Source organism: Entelurus aequoreus, linkage group LG14 (assembly GCF_033978785.1).
Source record: "Entelurus aequoreus isolate RoL-2023_Sb linkage group LG14, RoL_Eaeq_v1.1, whole genome shotgun sequence".
Lineage (NCBI taxonomy): Eukaryota > Metazoa > Chordata > Actinopteri > Syngnathiformes > Syngnathidae > Entelurus > Entelurus aequoreus.
In genome coordinates, this window is record NC_084744.1 from 52,874,153 (window position 1) to 52,897,704 (window position 23,552).

General features: G+C 39.4%; 1 protein-coding gene across 1 annotated transcript in view; it reads left to right on the forward strand.

The window, feature by feature from the left end:
* jade2 (jade family PHD finger 2) overlaps positions 1-23,253 on the forward strand; it is a 133,906-nt gene extending 110,653 nt beyond the window's left edge. The window contains exons 9-14 of the mRNA XM_062070165.1: positions 307-423; positions 2,428-2,775; positions 2,850-3,014; positions 7,214-7,331; positions 11,846-11,991; positions 14,541-23,253. Of these exons, the coding sequence (XP_061926149.1) occupies positions 307-423; positions 2,428-2,775; positions 2,850-3,014; positions 7,214-7,331; positions 11,846-11,991; positions 14,541-15,194 (1,548 nt within the window). The 3' untranslated portion in view covers positions 15,195-23,253. The remainder of the gene's footprint in view (positions 1-306; positions 424-2,427; positions 2,776-2,849; positions 3,015-7,213; positions 7,332-11,845; positions 11,992-14,540) is intronic.
* The last annotated feature ends 299 nt before the right edge of the window (positions 23,254-23,552 follow it).

The following is a 23,552-nucleotide window of genomic DNA, read 5'->3' on the forward strand; positions in this document are numbered from 1 at the left end:
TGATACTAAAGAGTGTAAGAAAACTAAATATAACAACTGGACATCGCAGATAAATGTAACATTATTTTAATTGGAGTTTATTATTAAACAAATAAACATTTATTAACGCATGAACACACACAAAAGTACAGGAAATTATAACTGTTGAGTAGCGGTATGGATCCCTAAGTACCTGGGATTCAAATGTGAAAGGTGCCCATCCCTGAATACAATATTTATATTTATGGTGTAGCAGAACAGCATTAACTACAGTTTTGATTGGGCGTAAAGCACTTTTTGATTACAGTACGTTGCTATGTGTTACAGGTGAGTATAGGATGTCCAGAGAAGATGGAGCCTATCACCAAGGTCTCCCACATCCCCGCCAGTCGGTGGGCTCTGTCCTGCAGCTTGTGTGGCGAGCACACAGGAACCTGCATACAGGTGCGAGCTAGCATCATACTTCACTTTAGTACAGTGAACAAAACGGTACAGTAGTAAGAAATATTTTGATGGGCCTGCTATCTGTGATGTGAACCTCTGGCCCGGGGTTGATTGAAGCTAAAAAGCTAGCGTAAAATGTTTGCATGCTAATGTTAACATGTTATAATGGGAACCATTAGCACACTTGGCGAAAAGTATCAAAATCTCCAACTTTAGTTTTAATTATCAAAATTAGTGTTGGCATGATAACATCGGTGATGGCGGCAAGTATCAAAAGCCATGATTTTTAGGTTTAAACAAATAAATGAGCTAAAATGCTAGCATAAAACACTAGCCTTCTAATGTTAGCCTGATAACATAGTTAAAGTAAGCATACTTCTAAGATAGTGCCAAGTATCAAAATCCACGATTTTTAGGTTTAAACGTACAAAACTAACTAAATTACTAGTATATAGCATGCTAGCACCTGACCAGATAGGAGGAAATACCAAAAGTGACGAGGCAGGTCTATAAAGTTCCTACATCCTATCTGGTATATACAGTATTTGTATTTTTATATGAGTAATATAGCTAAAAAATTAAAATGCTAATTGCTTGCATGCTAGCATTTAGCAAGATAACAAGTCCTGAATGTACTGAATGTTTAGATGTTAATAAATGAGGAAACTAAGAAGAGGTAATGTCGCCTCATTCTGCTGTTTCCTGAAAAAAACCTACTATTGTAAGTAGAGATGTCCGATAATGGCTTTTTTTGCCGATATCCGATATTCCGATATTGTCCAACTTTTAATTACCGATACCGATATATACGGTCGTGAAATTAACACATTATTATGCCTAATTTTGTTGTAAAGCCCCGCTGGATGCATTAAACAATGTAACAAGGTTTTCCAAAATAAATCAACTGAAGTTATGGAAAAAAGTGCCAACATGGCACTGCCATATTTATTATTGAAGTCACAAAGTGCATTTTTTTTAACATGCCTCAAAACAGCAGCTTGGAATTTTGGGCATGCTCTCCCTGAGATAATTCTGATACCCACTACAACTATGGGAAATACTATACTTTGACTTTCACAAAGTGCATTATTTTTTATTTATTTTTAAACATGCCTTAAAACAACAGCTACAAAAACAATGAAGGCACACAGCTTCAGTCCAGAGTATACTAGAGTAATAAAGTAAACAATAGCATAGTCCTCATTTAGTGCAAGAGTGCCTGGTGTACTGTATAACAGAGAATTATAAACTGGGCTCACATCCATCTTCCGCTTGTATTCATCGTGTATCTCCTTATGATTCTTGAAGAGGTGGGAGATCAAATTGCTCGTATTAAAGGAAGACGTCTTGGTTCCTCCTCGCATAACCAACTTTTTGCAGTCATTGCCAATTGCCAGTTTTTTTATCCGTCAGAAGACACTTTAAAATAATCCCAAACCATAGACATGGTGTCGTTAGTCAGTCACAGAGCTGGCTGGCTTGTTAGCCACGGCTACAGCACCGGCAACAACACACTCTTGGTGTTGTTATGCTGCGCTCGCCGCGGTTTGATGAGGTCATCAAGCGTCGCCAGTAAACCTCTCATGCTGCAGTCGTCAACTCATGTGTTGTGTGTGGGAGAGGCGATAATTTCCGATATTACATTTTAAGCATTTATCGGCTGATAATATCTTACTAATTGTAAGTGTGCGTACCTAATCAATGGCCCAAGTGTACCTAATCAATTGACCGATTGAGGGTATTTTCCTCTTATAGTGTCGCCATGGTAACACAAATTGTTCCAAAAATGAAGTCCCACTGTAGTACCAATCGAAACCTTTCCAACGATATAAGATATGTTGGGGTTCGTTGGCCGGTTCTTACCATATTAAACACGGCAGAATAAGATAGAAGAAGCAGGAGAATAAAAGTTGAAGCAAAATTAGAAAGCATGTGAATTAGTGCTTGCTTCGCAGAAGTGAAAAGTTAACTGCTCTTTATGTTGTCATGCTTCCTTGCCGGCAGTGTTCCATGCCCTTGTGTGTCGTGGCCTTCCACGTGACCTGCGCCTTCGACCACGGTCTGGAGATGAGGACCATCCTGGCCGACAATGACGAAGTCCGCTTCAAGTCCTTCTGTCTGGAGCACAGCGGCAACTGCGCCTCCAACGGAGCGGCGACCCGACCCGACCGGCCGTCCGAGCTCGTGTCGCCGGCACATCCGGTCTCGGCGTCCGAGAAAGCTGAGCGAGACCAGCTGGAGAGGGACAAGGTGAGCCAGAGGAAGCAGAAGCTCCAGGAGCTGGAGGACGAGTTCTACCAACTGGTGGACCCCGCCGACGTGGCCGAGAACCTGGCAGTGCCCTTCACGCAGGTGCGTTGGCGAGCGGAACCATTAACGGCTTTTGGCAGAAGCGCGCGTAGCAATGATAGCTTTTTTTCTCCAAGGTGGACTTCCTCTACCAGTTCTGGAAGCTGAAGAGGAAGGCCAACTTCAACCAGCCTCTCGTGAGCTTAAAGAGGGATGAGGTGGACGACCCGGCCCAGCAGGAGCAGGACGTCCTCTACAGGCGCCTTAAACTCTTCACGCACCTCCGACAGGACCTGGAGAGGGTGAGTCCGACCCGGTGCCGCCTGTTGGTCACAAATGGAAGTATTAAAGGCCTACTGAAATTATTTTTTTAAATTTAAACGGGGATAGCAGATCCATTCTATGTGTCATACTTGATCATTTCGCGATATTGCCATATTTTTGCTGAAAGGATTTAGTAGAGAACATCGACGATAAAGTTCACAACTTTTGGTCGCTGATAAAAAAAGCCTTGCCTGTACCGGAAGTAGCGTGACGTCACAGGTTGAAGGGCTCCTCACATTTCCCCATTGTTTACACCAGCAGTGAGAGCGATTCGGACCGAGAAAGCGACGATTACCCCATTAATTTGAGCGAGGATGAAATATTCGTGGATGAGGAACGTGACAGTGAAGGACTAGAGTGCAGTGCAGGACGTATCTTTTTTCGCTCTGACCGTAACTTAGGTACAAGCTGGCTCATTAGATTCCACACTTTCTCCTTTTTCTATTGTGGATCACGGATTTGTATTTTAAACCACTTCGGATACTATATCCTCTTGAAAATGAGTCTCGAAAACGCGAAATGGACAGTCACAGTGACTTTTATCTCCACGACAATACATCGGTGAAGCACTTTAGCTACGGAGCTAACGTGATAGCATCGTGCTTAAATGCAGATAGAAACAAAAGAAATAAGCCCCTGACTGGAAGGATAGACAGCAGATCAACAATACTACTATCAGGAGACACCGAACCAAACACTAGACCTGTAAATACACGGTTAATGCTCTGCCGCCTGTCGAAGCCTAGCAATGCTGTTGCTAATAACGCCATTGAAGCTAACTTAGCTACGGGACCTCGTCAGAGCTATGATAAAAACATTATCTCTCCACCTACGCCAGCCCTCATCTGCTCATCAACACCCGTGCTCACCTGCGTTCCAGCGATCAATGGCGCGACGAAGGACTTCACCCGATCATCGATGCGGTCGGCGGCTAGCGTCGGATGGCGCGCCTGCTATCCTCAAAGTCCTCCTGGTTGTGTTGCTGCAGCCAGCCGCTAATACACCGATCCCACCTACAGCTTTCTTCTTTGCAGCCTCCATTGTTCATTAAACAAATTGCAAAAGATTCACCAACACAGATGTCCAGAATACTGTGGAATTTTGCGATGAAAACAGAGCTGTTTGTATTGGATACAATGTGTCCCAATACTTCCGCTTCAACCGTTGACGTCCCTTGCAAACGTCATCATACATAGATGTTTTCAAGCGGAAGTTTCCCGGGAAATTTAAAATTGCACTTTATAAGTTAACCCGGCCGTATTGGCATGTGTTGCAATGTTAAGATTTCATCATTGATATATAAACTATCAGAATGCGTGGTCGGTAGTAGTGGGTTTCAGTAGGCCTTTAACAACCAGTGAATGTCCACACTGCAAAAACTGAAATCTAAGTAAGATTAAATATCTCAAATAAGGGTGATATTTGCTTATTTTCTGTCTGATAAGATAATTCTTCTCCCTAAGCAGATTTTATGTTAGTGTTTTAAGGGTTTTGGTCCTAAATGATCTCAATAAGATATTACAGTTTGTTGCTGAGATTTGATGACCTATATTGAGTAAAACATGCTTGAAACTAGAATAACAACTGTTGCAAAGCTGTGTCATTAACACTCACAAGTATAAAACTACTGTATTTTCCGCACTATAAGGCGCACCGAATTATAAGGCGCACCTTCAATGAATGGCCTATTTAAAAACGTTGTTCATATATAAGGCGCACCGCATTATAAGGCGCACCTTCAATGAATGTCCTATTTAAAAACGTTGTTCATATATAAGGCGCACCGCATTATAAGGCGCATAGAATAGACGCTACAGTAGAGGCTGGGGTTACGTTATGCATCCATTAGATGGAGCTGCGCTAAAGGGAATGTCAACAAAACAAATAGTGATTGTACTGACACTTCTACTTGCTGCTCTCTGTTCAACAACCCATTTCGCTTTGTTCCCTCGGAAACTCTGTTTAGTCTTCTTTACTTGGCGCGGGTCATCATGTTGCTTCCTCCACTTCCGCACCATTGATTCGTTAAAGTTAAATTCTCTCGCTGCTGCTTTATTCCCGTGTTCTACTGCGTGACTTATCGCCTTGAGTTTAAACTCTGCGTCGTAAGCGTGTCTCTTAATAGGAGCCATTTTTGGGTCTTTACATAAAGTTTAGGTCTCGCAACTACGGTAATCAGCCGCCGACTTCATTTTCCCCCGTAGAAGAAGAATTTCTTCTTGTAAGCAGCCGTAGAAGGGGGAAAATGAAGTCGGCGTAGTTACAGTAGTTGCGAGGTCCATATATAAGGCGCACCGGATTATAAGGCGCACTGTCAGCTTTTGAAGAAATTGGAGGTTTTTAGGTGCGCCTTATAGTGCGGAAAATACAGTACTTTTTTAAAGTAATAATTTCTTACTTCAAGCATGAAAAAAATAAATCAAAATTATGTCTCATAATTAAAACAGATGACAGCCAAATGGACTTGCTGTTTTATTTTCAATGAAACAATAGAAAATACGTACTCATATGCCGTATTTTTCGGACTATAAGTCGCAGTTTTTTTCATAGTTTGACGGGGGGTGCGACTTATACTCAGGAGCGACTTATGTGTGAAATTATTAACACATTACCGTAAAATATCAAATAATATTATTCAGCTCATTCACGTAAGAGACTAGACATATAAGATTTCATCGGATTAAGCGATTAGGAGTGACAGATTGTTTGGTAAACGTATAGCATGTTCTATATGTTATAGTTATTTGAATGACTCTTACCATAATATGTTACGTTAACATACCAGGCACGTTGTCAGTTGGTTATTTATGCCTCATATAACATACACTTATTCAGCCTGTTGTTCACTATTCTTTATTTATTTTAAATTGCCTTTCAAATGTCTATTCTTGGTGTTGGGTTTTATCAAATAAATTTCCCCAAAAAATGCGACTTATACTCCAGTGCGACTTATATATGTTTTTTTCCTTCATTATTATGCATTTTCGGCCGGTGCGACTTATACTGCGGAGCGACTTATACTCCGAAAAATACGGTAGTAGTACAGTTGGCACAGTACAGTAAACTGACAGTTAATATTTAAACATTTAACATGCACATTCAGATAAATTCCTCAAAATTACAATAAAAAAATGTTGGCCGGGGGCCGGGCTGTATATATGCGCACTAATTGACTGAAAGAGCACGCACTTGGCGCGATGATGTCATGTTATCGATGGAAAAATGCCTTTTTAGACCATATGATTTGCCTGAGCGGCGAGGAAACCCCGAGAGAACAAGCGGTTTCCTTGTTGCCTTTCTATTAAGAACAATACATTTGTTTTTAGTGTAAGTTTGCTGGTTTCAAGAAATGTAATATCATTATGTCAAGATAATGGCACTAGCATTTACTTAATTTAAGAATATTTTTCAACATATTGAGCAAAAAGGTCTCTTTTTTTTTTTTTCTACCAAGAAATGTGCACTTGTTATTAGTGAGAATATACTTATTTTAAGGTATTTTTGGGTTCATTGAGGTTAGCTAATTTTACATGTTTTGGAAAGTCTTGACAAGCCAAATTTTCTTGTTCTATTGGCAGATAATTTTGCTTAGTTCAAATAAAATACCCCTAATTTTTAAAATTATTTTCTTGTTTTTGAACACTGACTTTTTGCAGTGCACAAAATACTTTGGTATTAATGATAAACCAGCCTAGGCCATTCAGATGCATGTTATTCAATATAAAGATGTTTTTCGAAGTAATTATGGCCAATAATGCGTAATTAATAGACAATACATTATATAGCCATTCATACAATATATTACTTCAATCTGTTTTCACATTTAAAAAAAAATAAAAAATTTTAAGGTGTGTTGGCTTTTATTTTGCCATGGTGGGGCACCACTATCAATGACATGTATTTGGGCCACATCGCAGTTGTAGTGGCCCTTAGTGAAAAGCAGTTTGACACCCCTCTTCTAGTCAGACATACTTTGCTAGCGCGGCTAATGTGCCCATACAGAAAATAAATGACATTTCTTACATTGCACCAGTCCTTCCTAGGCAGACGGTTTGTGTTGTTTGTTACTTGGAGGTGCTAACTACCGGACTCGGCCTGGACCTCCTCAAGTCTTTTAGAAACTCCTTTCTTGTGACGGTGTTGAGCTGCAGTTGTCACCACCTTGTCTCGTCCCCAGGTGCGTAACCTGTGCTACATGGTGACCAGGAGGGAGAAGATGAAGCTGAGCTTGTGTGATCTGCAGGAGAAGATCTTCCACCTGCAGATCCAGCTGCTGGAAGAGGATCTGGTTGGAGGTAAGCTATATACTTTTCATTTCTTCTGTGGTGTCCCCCAGGGCTCAGTTCTAAGTCGCCTCTGTCTTTTTTATGTCGGTGCCACCATAAAGAGTTGTTGACTTTGTTACACAAATCACACGCTGCTTTATCTTGGCACCAAAACACAAATACACCCCCAGTTCTTGTCAAATAAAAAACAGCAGTATGCACCTTTTTATTTAAAGTTAAAGTACCAAGGATTGTCACACACACACTAGGTGTGGCGAAATTATTCTCTGCATTTGAACCATCACCCTTGCTCCCCTCATCTCCCAGGGGGTGATCAAGGGTGATTTAAATAAAAAGGTGCATACTGCTGTTCTTTAAATAAAAAGGTCTGTACTGCTGTTCTTTAAATAAATAGGTCTGTACTGCTGTTCTTTAAATAAAAAGGTCTGTACTGCTGTTCTTTAAATAAAAAGGTGCGTACTGCTGTTAAATAAAAAGAGGCACACTGCTGTTCTTTTAATAAAAAGAGCGTACTGCTGTTCTTTAAGTAAAAAGGTGCGTACTGCTGTTTTTTTAAATAAAAAAGGTGCGTATAGCTGTTCTTTAAATAAAAAGGTGCATATTACTGTTTAAATAAAAAGGTGCGTACTGCTGTTCTTTAAATAAAAAAGTGCGTACTGCTGTTTTTTTTATAAAAAGGTGCATACTGCTGTTTAAATAAAAAGGTGTGCACTGCTGTTCTTTAAATAAAAAGGTGCAGACTGCTGTTCTTTAAATAAAAAGGTGCGTACTGCTGTTCTTTAAATAAAAAGGTGCATACTGCTGTTCTTTAAATAAAAAGGTGCGTACTGCTGTTCTTCATATAAATAGGTGCGTACTGCTGTTCTTTAAATAAAAAGGTGCGTACTGCTGTTCTTTAAATAAAAAGGTGCATACTGCTGTTTTTTTAAATAAAAGGTGCGCACTGCTGTTCTTTAAATAAAAGGTGCGCACTGCTGTTTTTCAAATAAAAAGGTGCATACTGCTGTTTTTAAATAAAAAGGTGCGTATTGCTGTTCTTTAAATAAAAAGGTGCCTACTGCTGTTCTTTAAATAAAAAGGTGCTTACTGCTGTTTTTTAAATAAAAGGTGCGTACTGCTGTTCTTCAAATAAAAAGGTGTGTACTGCTGTTCTTTAAATAAAAAGGTGCGTACTGCTGTTCTTCAAATAAAAAGGTGCATACTGCTGTTTTTTAAATAAAAGGTGCACACTGCTGTTCTTTAAATAAAAGGTGCGCACTGCTGTTCTTCAAATAAAATGGTGCATACTGCTGTTTTTAAATAAAAAGGTGCGTACTGCTGTTCTTTAAATAAAAAGGTGCTTACTGCTGTTTTTTAAATAAAAGGTGCACACTGCTGTTCTTCAAATAAAAAGGTGCACACTGCTGTTTTTAAATAAAAAGGTGCGTACTGCTGTTCTTCAAATAAAAAGGTGCGTACTGCTGTTCTTTAAATAAAAAAGGTGCATACTGCTGTTCTTCAAATAAAAAGGTGCATACTGCTGTTCTTTAAATAAAAAGGTGCGTACTGCTGTTCTTCAAATAAAAAGGTCTGTACTGCTGTTCTGTAAATAAAGAGGAGCACACTGCTGTTCTTTAAATAAAAAAGGTGCGTAATGCTGTTCTTTAAATAAAAAGGTGCGTAGTGCTCTTTAAATAAAAATGTGCGCAGTGCTCTTTAAATAAAAAGGTGCACAGTGCTCTTTAAATAAAAAGGTGCATACTGCTGTTGAATAAAAAGGGGAACACTGCTGTTCTTTAAATAAAAAAGGTGCGTACTGCTGTTGTTTAAATAAAAAGATGCATACTGACGTTTTTTAAATAAAAAGGTGCGTACTGCTGTTTAAATAAAAAAGGTGCGTACTGCTGTTAAATATAAAGGGGCACACTGCTGTTCTTTAAATAAAAAGGTGCACACTGCTGTTCTTTAAATAAAAAAGGTGCGTAATGCTGTTCTTTAAATAAAAAGGTGCATATTGCTCTTTAAATAAAAAGGTGCGTAGTGCTCTTTAAATAAAAAGGTGCGTAGTGCTGTTCTTTAAATAAAAAGGTGCATAGTGCTCTTTAAATAAAAAGGTGCATATTGCTCTTTAAATAAAAAGGTGCGTAGTGCTCTTTAAATAAAAAGGTGCGTAGTGCTGTTCTTTAAATAAAAAGGTGCATAGTGCTCTTTAAATAAAAAGGTGCGTAGTGCTGTTTTTTAAATAAAAAGGTGTGTAGTGCTCTTTAAATAAAAAGATGCGTAGTGCTGTTCTTTAAATAAAAAGGTGCGTAGTGCTCTTTAAAAAAAAGGTGCGTAGTGCTGTTCTTTAAATAAAAAGGTGCATGGTGCTCTTTAAATAAAAAGGTGCGTAGTGCTCTTTAAATAAAAAGGTGCGTACTGCTGTTAAATAAAAAGGGGCACACTGCTGTTCTTTAAATAAAAAAGGTGCGTACTGCTGTTCTTTAAATAAAAAGGTGCATACTGCCGTTTTTTAAATAAAAAGGTGCGTACTGCTGTTTAAATAAAAAGGAGCGTTCTGCTGTTGTTTGAATAAAAAGGTGCATACTGCTGTTTTTTTTAATAAAAAGTTGCATACTGCTGTTCTTAAATAAAAAGGTTGTTGTTCAAATAAGATGCAAACACAAATAACTTTTTTCTTATTTACCGTAATTTCCGGACTATAAGCCGCACCTGACTATAAGCCGCACCAGCTAAATTTAGGGGAAAATACAGATTGCTCCATATATAAGCCGCACCCGACTATAAGCCGCAGGGTTTTGATGTGTAATTACCGTAGTATATAGGGGTTCCTGCTACCACGGAGGGGATTGTCGGGACAGAGATGACTGTTTGGGAACGCAAAGCGTCCCATTTATTAACTATAAATCTTTCAATCATTCAATCAAACTTTCACATCTTTGACATGGCGAACAGCATTCGTGCAGAGTACAAATAATACAACGGTGCAAAGTAATACAAAGTGCTCGCATGTACGTTATCAAACAGTCTTTAATCATTGTGTCATCGTCTTCCTCCTGCGTACTAAAACCACCGAAATCCTCTTCGTCGGTGTCGGAGAAGAACAGGCTGTATATAAGCCGCACCGTTGTATAAGCCGCAGGGACCAGAACGAGGGGAAAAAGTAGCGGCTTATAGTCCGGAAATTACGGTAATAATTTGCTCCTTTGAAAACGAAAAATACTACTACCACTTTTTTTGCAACAAAAAACAAAGCTTCGTCCTAAAAAACCTGTTTTCATTTCAATTGAGTTCCTCGTACCTCTCACACACAGTAAGTACCCATCATAGCACCTTCCACTTTGCACACTCCAACTCCAGTTCAAATGAGTGTTCATGTGCATCTTACATTATTAGGTTTTTTTATTCATCAAGTAAAGTTAAGTCAAATATTCCCATTTTTATATCGCGTTTATTTTTCCTCTGCGAGTAATCACTTTATTCTTTTTTTCCTCGGAAAGGGGAGGAGTCAGCAAAATGTCACTGTAAGAAAATAAAAACAACTATTCTATTTTATGCTATTATTTTATTTTCCATTCTATTTTATACATTTATTTGCTTTTTTAAAAATGTTTATTCTATTCTGTCCATTTATTTGCTTTGCTTTTCTATTTTGTTTTATATTCTATTCTGTGCATTTCTGTGCTTTTCTTCTCTATTTTCTTTTCAGTCAATCAATCAAACTTTATTTATATAATACTTTTCTTACACAGGCAAGTGGCAAACACCAAGTGCTGTACAACAAATAAATAGAAGAAGAGAAGAAAACACGGCATGGCACTTAGCATTTGAGGAAAAACGCCACCTTTGAGGCGTCCACACTGGAGAATAACTCAAATTAACGCCATCTAAAAAAATAGATTTAATATAAATATTACATTAATTAGTTAATAAAACATAACATTGAGAGAATAATAGTAGTAGTAATAATAATTAAGTTAATATTAAGATACAAAACAACACAATCAAATTATAGAAAACATAATAATTTAAGATGATCAGTAAAAAGCCTGACTAAAAGTGTGTCTTTAGCCTTTTTTTTTTTTAAATTTAAAAAAAAAGCCCTGACCCTGAAGCGGACAGGGAGCCAATGCAGCTACTTTAAAACTGGTGTAATATGCTCCCGCCGTCTGGTCCTTTTCTTTGCTTTTCTATTTTATTCTTTTAATTTCTTTGCTCTATTCTATTATTTTATTTTTTTATTCTATTTGTTTTTATTTTCTTTGCTTTTCTATTACTTCTTTTCTTTGCTATTTTATTCTATTAGCGCTACAGCCAGCAGTGGAGAGGAACATTAGGTTGAAATGATTGGTTGCGGGTATTTACTTTTATTTCAAAGCACAGGAAGTTTTACAAACAACTCTTCATGTGAGAGAAAAGTGATTCATCAAAGGGTTTTTTATTATTCACAACGAATCATCAAACATCTTTTCCGCCTCCTGATTGGTCGCCACATTTATAATAATAATAATTATTATTAATAAGCTTGTCTTTTGTTCTTTCAGGTTTGTCCAAGTCCTTCCCGTTGGACAACTCGTTGTTTGACAGCTGGCTGGCCCAGTCGGTGAAGATCACAGCGGACGACGTGCTCAGCAAGTGGACTCTGGCTTCCCAGCATCGCGACAAACATGGCCGCCTGCTCTCCGACCAGGTACTTTAGAGTAGTCAGTGTACAGCGTGGATACTCAAGTTATATACTTTAGAGTAGTCCGTATACAGCTTAAATACTCAAGTTATATACTTTAGAGTAGTCCGTATACAGCTTAAAAATACTCAAGTTATATATTTTAAGAGAAGTCAGTGTACAGCATGGATACTCAAGTTACATACTTTAGAGTAGTCAGTGTACAGTGTGGATACTCAAGGTATATACTTTAAGAGTAGTCATTGTACAACTTGTATACTCAAGGTATATACTTTAGAGTAGTCAGTATACATGCTCAAGTTATACACTTTAGAGTAGTGAGTGAAAAAGTAGTTGTTGGGAGAATAAAAGTTGTTGTTGGTAGAGTAAAAGTAGTTGTTGGCAGAATAAAAGTAGTTGTTGGTAGAGTAAAAGTAGTTGTTGGTAGAATAAAAGTAGTTGTTGGTAGAGTAAAAGTAGTTGTTGGTAGAATAAAAGTAGTTGTTGGTAGAATAAAAGTAGTTGTTGGTAAAGTAAAAATAGTTGTTGGCAGAATAAAAGTAGTTGTTGGTAGAGTAAAAGTAGTTGTTGGTAGAGTAAAAGTAGTTGTTGGTAGAATAAAAGTAGTTGGTAGAGTAAAATTAGTTTTGGTAGAGAAAGTAGTTGTTGGTAGAGTAAAAGTAGTTGGTAGAATAAAAGTAGTTGTTGGTAGAGTAAAAGTAGTTGTTGGTAGAGTAAAAGTAATTGTTGGTAGAATAAAAGTAGTTGGTAGAATAAAAGTAGTTTTGGTAGAGTAAAAGTAGTTGTTGGTAGAATCAAAGTAGTTGTTGGTAGAGTAAAAGTAGTTGTTTGTAGAATCAAAGTAGTCGTTGGTAGAATAAAAGTGGTTGTTGGTAGAGTAAAAGTAGTTGGTAGAGTAAAAGTGGTTGTTGGTAGAGTAAAAGTAGTTGGTAGAATACAAATAGTTGTTGGTGGAATAAAAGTAGTTGTTGGTCGAATAAAAGTAGTTGTTGGTAGAGTAAAAGTAGTTGTTGGTAGAATAAAAGTAGTTGTTGGTAGAATAAAAGTAGTTGGTGGTAGAATAGCAATAGTTGTTGGTGGAATAAAAGTAGTTGTTGGTGGAATAAAAGTAGTTGGTGGTAGAATAGCAATAGTTGTTGGTGGAATAAAAGTAGTTGTTGGTCGAATAAAAGTAGTTGGTGGTAGAATAGCAATAGTTGTTGGTGAAATAAAAGTAGTTGTTGGTCGAATAAAAGTAGTTGGTGGTAGAATAGCAATAGTTGTTGGTGAAATAAAAGTAGTTGTTGGTCGAATAAAAGTAGTTGTTGGTAGAATAAAAGTAGTTGTTGGTAGAATACAAATAGTTTTTGGTGGAATAAAAGTAGTTGTTGGTCGAATAAAAGTAGTTGTTGGTAGAGTAAAAGTAGTTGTTGGTAGAATAAATGTAGTTGTTGGTAGAGTAAAAGTAGTTGTTGGTAGAGTAAGAGTAGTTGGTAGAATACAAATAGTTGTTGGTGGAATAAAAGTAGTTGTTGGTCGAATAAAAGTAGTTGGTAGAGTAAAAGTAGTTGTTGGTAGAATAAAAGTAGTTGTTGGTAGAATAAAAGTAGTTGGTGGTAGAATAGCAATAGTTGTTGGTGGAATAAAAGTAGTTGTTGGTCGAATAAAAGTAGTTGGTGGTAGAATAGCAATAGTTGTTAGTGGAATAAAAGTAGTTGTTGGTCGAATAAAAGTAGTTGTTGGTAGAGTAAAAGTAGTTGTTGGTAGAATAAAAGTAGTTGTTGGTAGAATACAAATAGTTGTTGGTGGAATAAAAGTAGTTGTTGGTCTAATAAAAGTAGTTGTTGGTAGAGTAAAAGTAGTTGTTGGTAGAATAAATGTAGTTGTTGGTAGAATACAAATAGTTGTTGGTAGAGTAAAAGTAGTTGTTGGTAGAGTAAGAGTAGTTGGTAGAATACAAATAGTTGTTGGTGGAATAAAAGTAGTTGTTGGTCGAATAAAAGTAGTTGGTAGAGTAAAAGTAGTTGTTGGTAGAATAAAAGTAGTTGTTGGTAGAATAAAAGTAGTTGGTGGTAGAATAGCAATAGTTGTTGGTGGAATAAAAGTAGTTGTTGGTCGAATAAAAGTAGTTGGTGGTAGAATAGCAATAGTTGTTGGTGGAATAAAAGTAGTTGTTGGTCGAATAAAAGTAGTTGGTGGTAGAATAGCAATAGTTGTTGGTGGAATAAAAGTGGTTGTTGGTCGAATAAAAGTAGTTGGTGGTAGAATAGCAATAGTTGTTGGTGAAATAAAAGTAGTTGTTGGTCGAATAAAAGTAGTTGGTGGTAGAATAGCAATAGTTGTTGGTTAAATAAAAGTAGTTGTTGGTCGAATAAAAGTAGTTGGTGGTAGAGTACAAGGAGCTGTTGGCAAAGTACAAATAAAAATATATATAAATAGTACAATCACAACAAACACACTATGATGCAAAGTATTTATTTGGTAGAGTAAAAGTAGTTGTTGGTAGAATAAAAGTAGTTGTTGGTAGAGTAAAAATATTTGTTGAACCAGCAAATCTTTCTGTAATTTTTTTGCAGCTCCTTCAGGGCGAAAAGAACCTTCTGAATCTCATGATGGAAAAGTCCCTCGAGTCCACTTGGAAAACCCCTCAGCTGGGTCGTAAATCCCGAGGGAGCTGCAAGCCTCGTGCTCGTGGACTCCCGCTGTCCTCCGGCACCACGCCACACAGCACGCTTTTGTGCACCAGGTCTGCATCCAGTGCGTCCGCCGCCAAGAAGCTGTTGCTTGGCAAAGTGGAGGAAAAGCCAGGAGGTCAGGTGGTGCACAAGGGGGAGCGATCCAGAGGTTCCTCCAGGGTCCTACACCACCACCACCTTCATCACCACCAGACCAGGAGTTCTGACCTTCACAGGGACCCGGCGCTGCAGCCGCCCATTTCCAAAATGGACTCATGTCACATCTCGGAGGACCACGGTCCGTGGGAGAGCAACAGTGACGCGTCATCTCCGATGTCATGCTCCACGCCGCGGCTCCGCCTGTCCCGTCAGGTTAAAACCAGAATGCGGAACGTCGGTGGACCGGGACCTACTGCTAAGGACTTGTCCTTACTGGACCCTGCCGAAACGAACGGCTACTTTTCTGACGGAAAGCAGAGCGGCCGCAAACTCCGCTTGGCACAGTTGCATTCCGCCAACGAGGACCTGCTGAGGCGGAGCGTGATGGCGTCCTAAATAGGAACAGCAGACTTGTTCTTTTACTAGCGTTTTGACTCCACCTGTGCCCTGTCCAGCATCCCTGCAGCTGATTGGCTTCCTAGGAGTATTTGAATGTAGCTACTAGCGTACCGGCTAATACAGGAAACAGACTTTCAGCCTAAGTCTCAAGTTTCCGAACGTTTTGAGTCCACCACCAAGAAACACTTTGGGGCATTGTTGTAAATATTCCTACGGAGATGCTTTCAGGGTCCAAATGAACAGCAAGTGGTGTCGGAAAGCACAACTATCTAGCAAGTAGCGTTAGCACTGGCTGCTTTGTAGTTTGTGATTAGAAATGGAAAATCTTAAAACCCCTTCAGAAAAAAATTCTGATGATTTAAAAAAAAAAATATTTTGCCTAAAAAAATAATATCAAACTGTGCCTTCTCGCACCCCCCAACCCTGCGCCGCCACCTCAATCAAATGGCCGTCAACAAATTTGTAACAATCAAAGCCAGAGAACGGCCTCGGCTCTAACGAATGTCGCCGCCAGCAGGCTCATGTGGACCTTAATGAATCATTGCAGAGTGCCTAAACAGATGTAGAAGCAGCTTTGCCATCAATCAAGTCTCTTATCAGCGCAAAGAGCTTTCCTTTCAAGCCCCAAACCTCCCCCCGTCCATCAGATAAGCCGGATCGGAATGATCCATCAGGCTTGCCGGGTTGGTCCATGGATTGGTCCATCGGGCGTGCCAAAGGGGACCCTTTTTGGTCCATGGATTGGTCAATCGGGCATGCCTGGTGGGACTCTTTCTGGGAATGCCGGGTTAGTCCATGGATTGGTCCAATGGGCATGCTGGGTTGGTCCAACAGGCATGCCGGGTGGGACTCTTTGAGCATGCCAGGTTGGTCCATCTGGCATGCCGGGTTGGTCCCTCTGGCATGCCGGGTTGGTCCAATGGGCATGCAGGGTTGGTCCAACAGGTATGCCGGGTGGGACTCTTTGAGCATGCTCGGTTGGTCCAACTGGTATGCTGGGTAGAACCCTATGGACATGCCAGATTGGTCCAACAGGCATGCTGGGTTGGTCCAACAGGCCTGCTGGGTTGGTCCATCAGGCATGCCGGGTTGGTCCAACGTGCATGCTGGGTAGGACCCTTTGGACATGCCGGGTTGGTCCAACAGGCATGCTGGGTTGGCCCAACAGGCATGCTAGGTTGGTCCATCAGGAATGCCGGATTGGTCCAACGGGCATGCTGGGTAGGACCCTTTGGACATGCCGGGTTGGTCCAATGGGCATGCCGGGTTGGTCCAACAGGCATGCAGGGTTGGTCCAACAGGCATGCCGGGTGGGACTCTTGGAGCATGCCAAGTTGGTCCATCGGGCATGCTAGGTAGGACTCTTTAGACATGCCAGATTGGTCCAACGAGCATGCCGGGTGGGACTCTCTGAGCAAGCCGGGTTGGTCCAATGGGCATGCAGGGTTGGTCCAACAGGCATGCCGGGTAGGACCCTTTGGACATGCTGAATTGGTCCTTTTTGGCATGCCGGGTGGGACTCTTTGAGCATGCCAGGTTGGTCCCTTTGGTCATGCCGGGTCGGTTCTTCGAAAATGCCAGATTAGTCTATCGGACTTTTGTTGTAACTCGGCGACACGTTACGTCGTTAAAATAAAAGAAGATATTTGCTGTTTTTGTGCAGAAGGCGTTCTGTGCTTATCTCAGGGTTTAAAACAACTTTTAGAAAACGGTTTAAAAAAAAAGGTATGGAATTTAAAAAGCTACATTTTATTTTGTGTATAAAACTAAATCAACACTTTGTTTTTTAATTGTAACTAAGATTGTTGCTTATATATAAATATAAAGATGGTGACGCGTGTATGTCGACAAACTTCCATATTTGGACGAGCTCCGCGGCAACTACTGACTGGGCGCCTTCCTTCTTTGGGTCACATGATTGCTTTGGACCAATCAGCTGAGAGCGTGGTCACGTGACCGCCCTCGTCGCGAGCGAAGGTGAGCTGAAAGTGAAGCAACGTTGACGTTTTAGATGTCGTGTTATGGGGCAGTCTACTTCCTGGTTCATTGTTGCTACGCTAACGGGCTAACTCCGACACATTTGCTGCTAAAGTCAACACACACTTACACACACAACACACACACACAGCAGGTTTGGTGTAACAGGGTTTGACGCCATCGTATGCGCTCCTTACAGGTTGTTATCATTGCTGGTCCTTTCGTGGCCCGCCAGCGCCACCACTGGTAGGAATTGGGAAACCGTCAACATTTTCGGTGTTCTTCAGAGTAGCCTGACTGTCGGTGATGACATCACAGACACGTGGTAGCGAGGCCGCAAAACGTGGGCGGGGCTAAACACAGGTTCATAGCAAGCTAACTCGCTAGCTAACTCGCGAGCTAGCTAGCTACCTCGCGAGCTAGCTAGCTAGCAAGCGGCTCAATGTAAAGCCACGTTTACCTGGCCAGACGTCATGTGGCCTCTTAAGTGTACACAAAAGTACTTCCTTGGTAGTGTACACAAATGTACTTCTTTGGTAGTGTACACAAATATACTTCCATGGTAGTGTACACAAGTACTTCCATGGTAGTGTACACAAATGTACTTCCATGGTAGTGTACACAAATTTACTTCCATGGTAGTGTACACAAATTGACTTCCTTGGTAGTGTACACAAATTGACTTCCATGGTAGTGTACACAAATGTACTTCCATGGTAGTGTACACAAATGTTCTTCCTTGGTAGTGTACACAAATGTACTTCCATGGTAGTGTACACAAATGTACTTCCATGGTAGTGTACACAAGTATTTCCATGGTAGTGTACACAAATGTACTTCCATGGTAGTGTACACAAATTTACTTCCATGGTAGTGTACACAAATGTACTTCCTTGGTAGTGTACACAAATGTACTTCCTTGGTAGTGTACACAAATATACTTCCATGGTAGTGTACACAAGTACTTCCTTGGTAGTGTACACAAATTTACTTCTATGGTAGTGTACACAAATTTACTTCTATGGTAGTGTACACAAATGTACTTCCTTGGTAGTGTACACAAATGTACTTCCTTTGTAGTGTACACAAATGTACTTCCATGGTAGTGTACACAAGTACTTCCATGGTAGTGTACACAAATATACTTCCATGGTAGTGTACACAAGTACTTCCATGGTAGTGTACACAAACTTACTTCCATGGTAGTGTACACAAATTTACTTCCATGGTAGTGTACACAAGTGTACCTCTGTATAGTGTACACAAATGTACTTCATGGTAGTATACACAAGTGTATCTCTATATAGTGTACACAAAAAATACTTCTAAGGGAGTGTACACAAAAATACTTCTATGGGAGTGTACACAAATGTACTTCCATGGTAGTGTACACAAGTACTTCCTTGGTAGTGTACACAAATTTACTTCTATGGTAGTGTACACAAATTTACTTCCATGGTAGTGTACACAAATGTACTTCCTTGGTAGTGTACACAAATGTACTTCCTTGGTAGTGTACACAAATGTACTTCCATGGTAGTGTACACAAGTACTTCCATGGTGGTGTACACAAATATACTTCCATGGTAGTGTACACAAGTATTTCCATGGTAGTGTACACAAGTACTTCCATGGTGGTGTACACAAATATACTTCCATGGTAGTGTACACAAGTATTTCCATGGTAGTGTACACAAGTACTTCCATGGTAGTGTACACAAATTTACTTCCATGGTAGTGTACACAAATTTACTTCCATGGTAGTGTACACAAACTTACTTCCATGGTAGTGTACACAAATTTACTTCCATGGTAGTGTACACAAGTGTACCTCTGTATAGTGTACACAAATGTACTTCATGGTAGTATACACAAGTGTATCTCTATATAGTGTACACAAAAAATACTTCTAAGGGAGTGTACACAAAAATACTTCTATGGGAGTGTACACAAATGTACTTCCATGGTAGTGTACACAAATGTACTTCCTTGGTAGTGTACACAAATGTACTTCCATGGTAGTGTACACAAGTACTTCCATGGTAGTGTACACAAATATACTTCCGTGGTAGTGTACACAAGTATTTCCATGGTAGTGTACACAAGTACTTCCATGGTAGTGTACACAAATTTACTTCCATGGTAGTGTACACAAACTTACTTCCATGGTAGTGTACACAAATTTACTTCCATGGTAGTGTACACAAGTGTACCTCTGTATAGTGTACACAAATGTACTTCATGGTAGTATACACAAGTGTATCTCTATATAGTGTACACAAAAAATACTTCTAAGGGAGTGTACACAAAAATACTTCCATAGTAGTGCTCACAAATAAACATTTATAGTACTGTACACTACTATAATATCCTGTACTTCTATAGTACTGTACACTACTATAATATCCTGTACTTCTATAGTAGTGTACACAAACCTCTGTAGTACTGCACACTACTATAGAAGTAGATTTGTGTACATTACTACAATATACTGTACTTTTATAGTAGTGTACACAAATAGCGTTTATAGTACTGTACACTCCTTTGGAAGTACATTTGTGTACAATACTATAATATCCTGTACTTATATAGTAATGCACACAAACTTCTGTAGTACTGTACACTACTATAGAAGTAGATTTGTGTACATTACGACAATATACTGTACTTTTATAGTAGTGTACACAAACTTCTGTAGTACTGTACACTACTATAGAAGTAGATTTGTGTACATTACGACAATATACTTTACTTTTATAGTAGTGTACACAAACTTCTGTAGTACAGTACACTACTATAGAAGTAGATTTGTGAACATTACAACATTATACTTTACTTTTATAGTAGTGTACACAAATATACTTTTATAGTAGTGTACACAAATATACTTCTATAGTAGTGTACACAAACTTCTGTAGTACTGTACACTACTATAGAAGTGGATTTGTGTACATTACGGCAATATACTGTACTTCTATAGTAGTGTACACAAATATACTTTTATAGTAGTGTACACATACTTCTATAGTAGTGTACACAAACTTCTGTAGTACAGTACACTACTATAGAAGTGGATTTGTGTACATTACGGCAATATACTGTACTTCTATAGTAGTGTACACAAATATACTTGTATAGTAGTGTGCACAAATATACTTGTATAGTAGTGTACACAAATATACTTCTATAGTAGTGTACACAAATATACTTCTATAATGGCTATTTACAGTGAGGCTTCAATGCCCTCTCCTACCTTCCTTGTATCCTTCCTTCCTTTCTTCCTCAGCTTCCTTAGTCCTAGACAGGAGTCTGGGCAAGTGTGTCAAGTAGATGCTAAAAGTTTGCTGTGTCGTGCGCTACTTTTGACCTTTTTGTGTCGGATTGACTGACAAATTGCATCGTTTACTTTGTCTGTAAGAAATGACTGGCAATCATGGCTGGTCATGTGACCTGCATGGCTGGTCATGTGACCTGCATGGCTGGTCATGTGACCTACATGGCTGGTCATGTGACCTACAACAATATGGTAATAATCAATCAATGATATATTCTGTAAAAACACATTGGCAGACTGTCGTGTGCATGCCAGAGCAGCAGGTGGCAGTAACACTTTATTACAACAGTATGAGTAGTTTTCTTTTTTTTAACGTTTTCATTTCATCGTTCCTTTTTGTTCCAATGGTTCCTCCTTCGCTATCTATGAAGTAATAATTTCCCAACTTGTCATTTTCCTAACCACTAAAACGCCACATTCACACGTTCTACACTATTCTGGTTCCGATACGTTAATAAGTTTACTATTCTGGTTCCGATACGTTAATACGTTTACTATTCTGGTTCTGATACGTTAATACGTTTACTATTCTGGTTCTGATACGTTAACACGTTTACTATTTTGGTTCTGATACGTTAACACGTTTACTATTTTGGTTCTGATACGTTAACACGTTTACTGTTTTGGTTACGATACGTTAAGACGTTTGCTGTTCTGGTTCCGATGCGTAAACACGTTTGCGATTCTGGTTCCGATGCGTAAACACATTTGCGATTATGGTTCCGATGTATTAACACGTTTGCGATTCTGGTTCCGATGTATTAACACGTTTGCGATTCGGGTTCCAATGCGTGAACACGTTTGCGTTTCTGATTCCGATGCGTTAACACGTTTGCTATTCTGGTTCCGATGTATAAACACGTTTGCGATTTGGGTTCCGATGCGTGAACACATTTGCGATTCTGGTTCCGATGCGTTAACACTTTTGCTATTCTGGTTCCGATGCGTTAACACACTCCCTATTCTGGTTCCGATGCGTTAACGCTTTTGCTATTCTGTTTCCGATGTATAAACACGTTTGCGATTTGGGTTCCGATGCGTGAACACATTTGCGATTCTGGTTCCGATGCATTAACACTTTTGCTATTCTGGTTCCGATACGTTAACACGCTCCGTATTCTGGTTCCGATGCGTTAACACACTCCATATTGTGATTCCGATACATTAACACGTTTGCTATTCTGGTTCCGATGTGTTAACACACTCCGTATTCTGATTCCAATGCGTTAACACGCTCCCTATTCTGGTTCTGATGCGTTAACACGTTTGCTATTCTGGTTCCAATGCATGAACACGTTTGCAATTCTGATTCCGATGCGTTAACACATTTGCTATTCTGGTTCTGATACGTTAACATGCTCCCTATTCTGGTTCTGATGCGTTAACACACTCCCTATTCTGGTTCCGATGCGTTAACACACTCCATATTGTGATTCCGATACGTTAACACGTTTGCTATTCTGGTTCCCATGCGTTAACACGTTTACTATTCTGGTTCAGATGTGTTGTTAACACGTTAAGTATTCTGGTTATGATACGTTAACACGCTCCCTATTCTGGTTCCGATGCGTAAACAAATGTTGTACAAACCGCCATAGCAGAGGATTCACCATAGACTTGATTTTTACCAAATTAAAAAACCTAAAATCTGAGGGAAAAAATGAAACCTTGAGTGTGTTCAAACTAAATGCACTTCATATTTCACTTAAATCTTGATATTAACTGAAACGTGGTTTACACCAAGCAGTAGTTTGGTTTTCTTTGGTACAGTGCGTCTTTTTGGCATTTCCACTGAAAAGACCAAAAAACTCCAGTATATTAATCAAAAATGACAACATAGAAAGTGATTGGTGTTTGTTTTCAGCCAAGTTATTCATAATTTCACAGCGAACCGTTGCACTTTTTCTGTCAGTAGGGGGCAGCACATCACCTGAAGGTGCCGCCCTCTTCCCTCTCATGGTTGCCTCTTGAGGCACAAAGCAGTATTGCAAGTCACGTGTTTCTTTCTATGTCCTGTTTTTTTTGTTTTTTTTCTTCAAATAAGTACAACTTTACTTCCCCTCAGGATTTAAATGTAGTGTGTGCCGTTTCCTTGGCTAAACTTGATTTCCAAGCACTTGTTTTCTAAGCACTTCCAAGTTTATTTGCGTGACGTTTTCTCTTTTTTTGGTCCTCATCAGCGTCTCGCAGGCTGTCCTAATCGTCCTGAAATCCAATTGATGTTTAATATGTTGCAAGAATGTTAATAGCAAAGATAAATATTCAACATATATGGAGAGAATAAATACAAGAGCTATTTTAAATTATTTTAGCCTTTTTTTTTTTTTTGCTCTATTTATTTTCTTGTATTAGAATCTTCTTTGTAGGAGACAACTTTGTAAAGAAAGTGTATTTTTCATTCATAGTGCGAAAAAAACAAAAAAAAAAGCTATATTCTTCCTTTTTGTACAATTTCCAGGTTTTGAAGGCAGACTTTGAAAGCAATATGATGTCCGTCTTGTGACGTATCTGCATGCTTTGTGTTGCCTTAACCACCGCAGCGCCCCACTTTTGACCCCGCCCACCCTTCCACAAGCCCCACCTCTTCCGGTGGCATCCCGCCTGCTCGGGTCCATTGGCGTCAATAAAGCGATGCTTTGTGTGTCTAGGCTGCCTGTTGTATTGTCACCTTCTTCCCACTGGTGGGCCTTCTCTGCTAACCACAAATCATAATTAAAGATAAAAGTCATTTTTTATTTACTTTCCCTAAATATCTACACGTATTCATATTCTCTTCATGTCATATTATGCTCCTTCCAGCGCCAATGTTTTTAGGTTATAAAGTTTGTATCCAATCAGAATTCAGCGAGCTTATGTTGCCATGCAGTACGGACACAAACATTTGACAGACAGTTGCGATAGCCAATCAGATCACGAGTTGTTAGTAAGGGCTTCTATCTGGCCTATATTGTGTTATTGAGCTCGGTAACATAAGAACTCCATTACCCAGCATGCCACTGTAGTGAAGCGCATGCGCAGTTAAATGTACTCATGCCGGCAGCTGG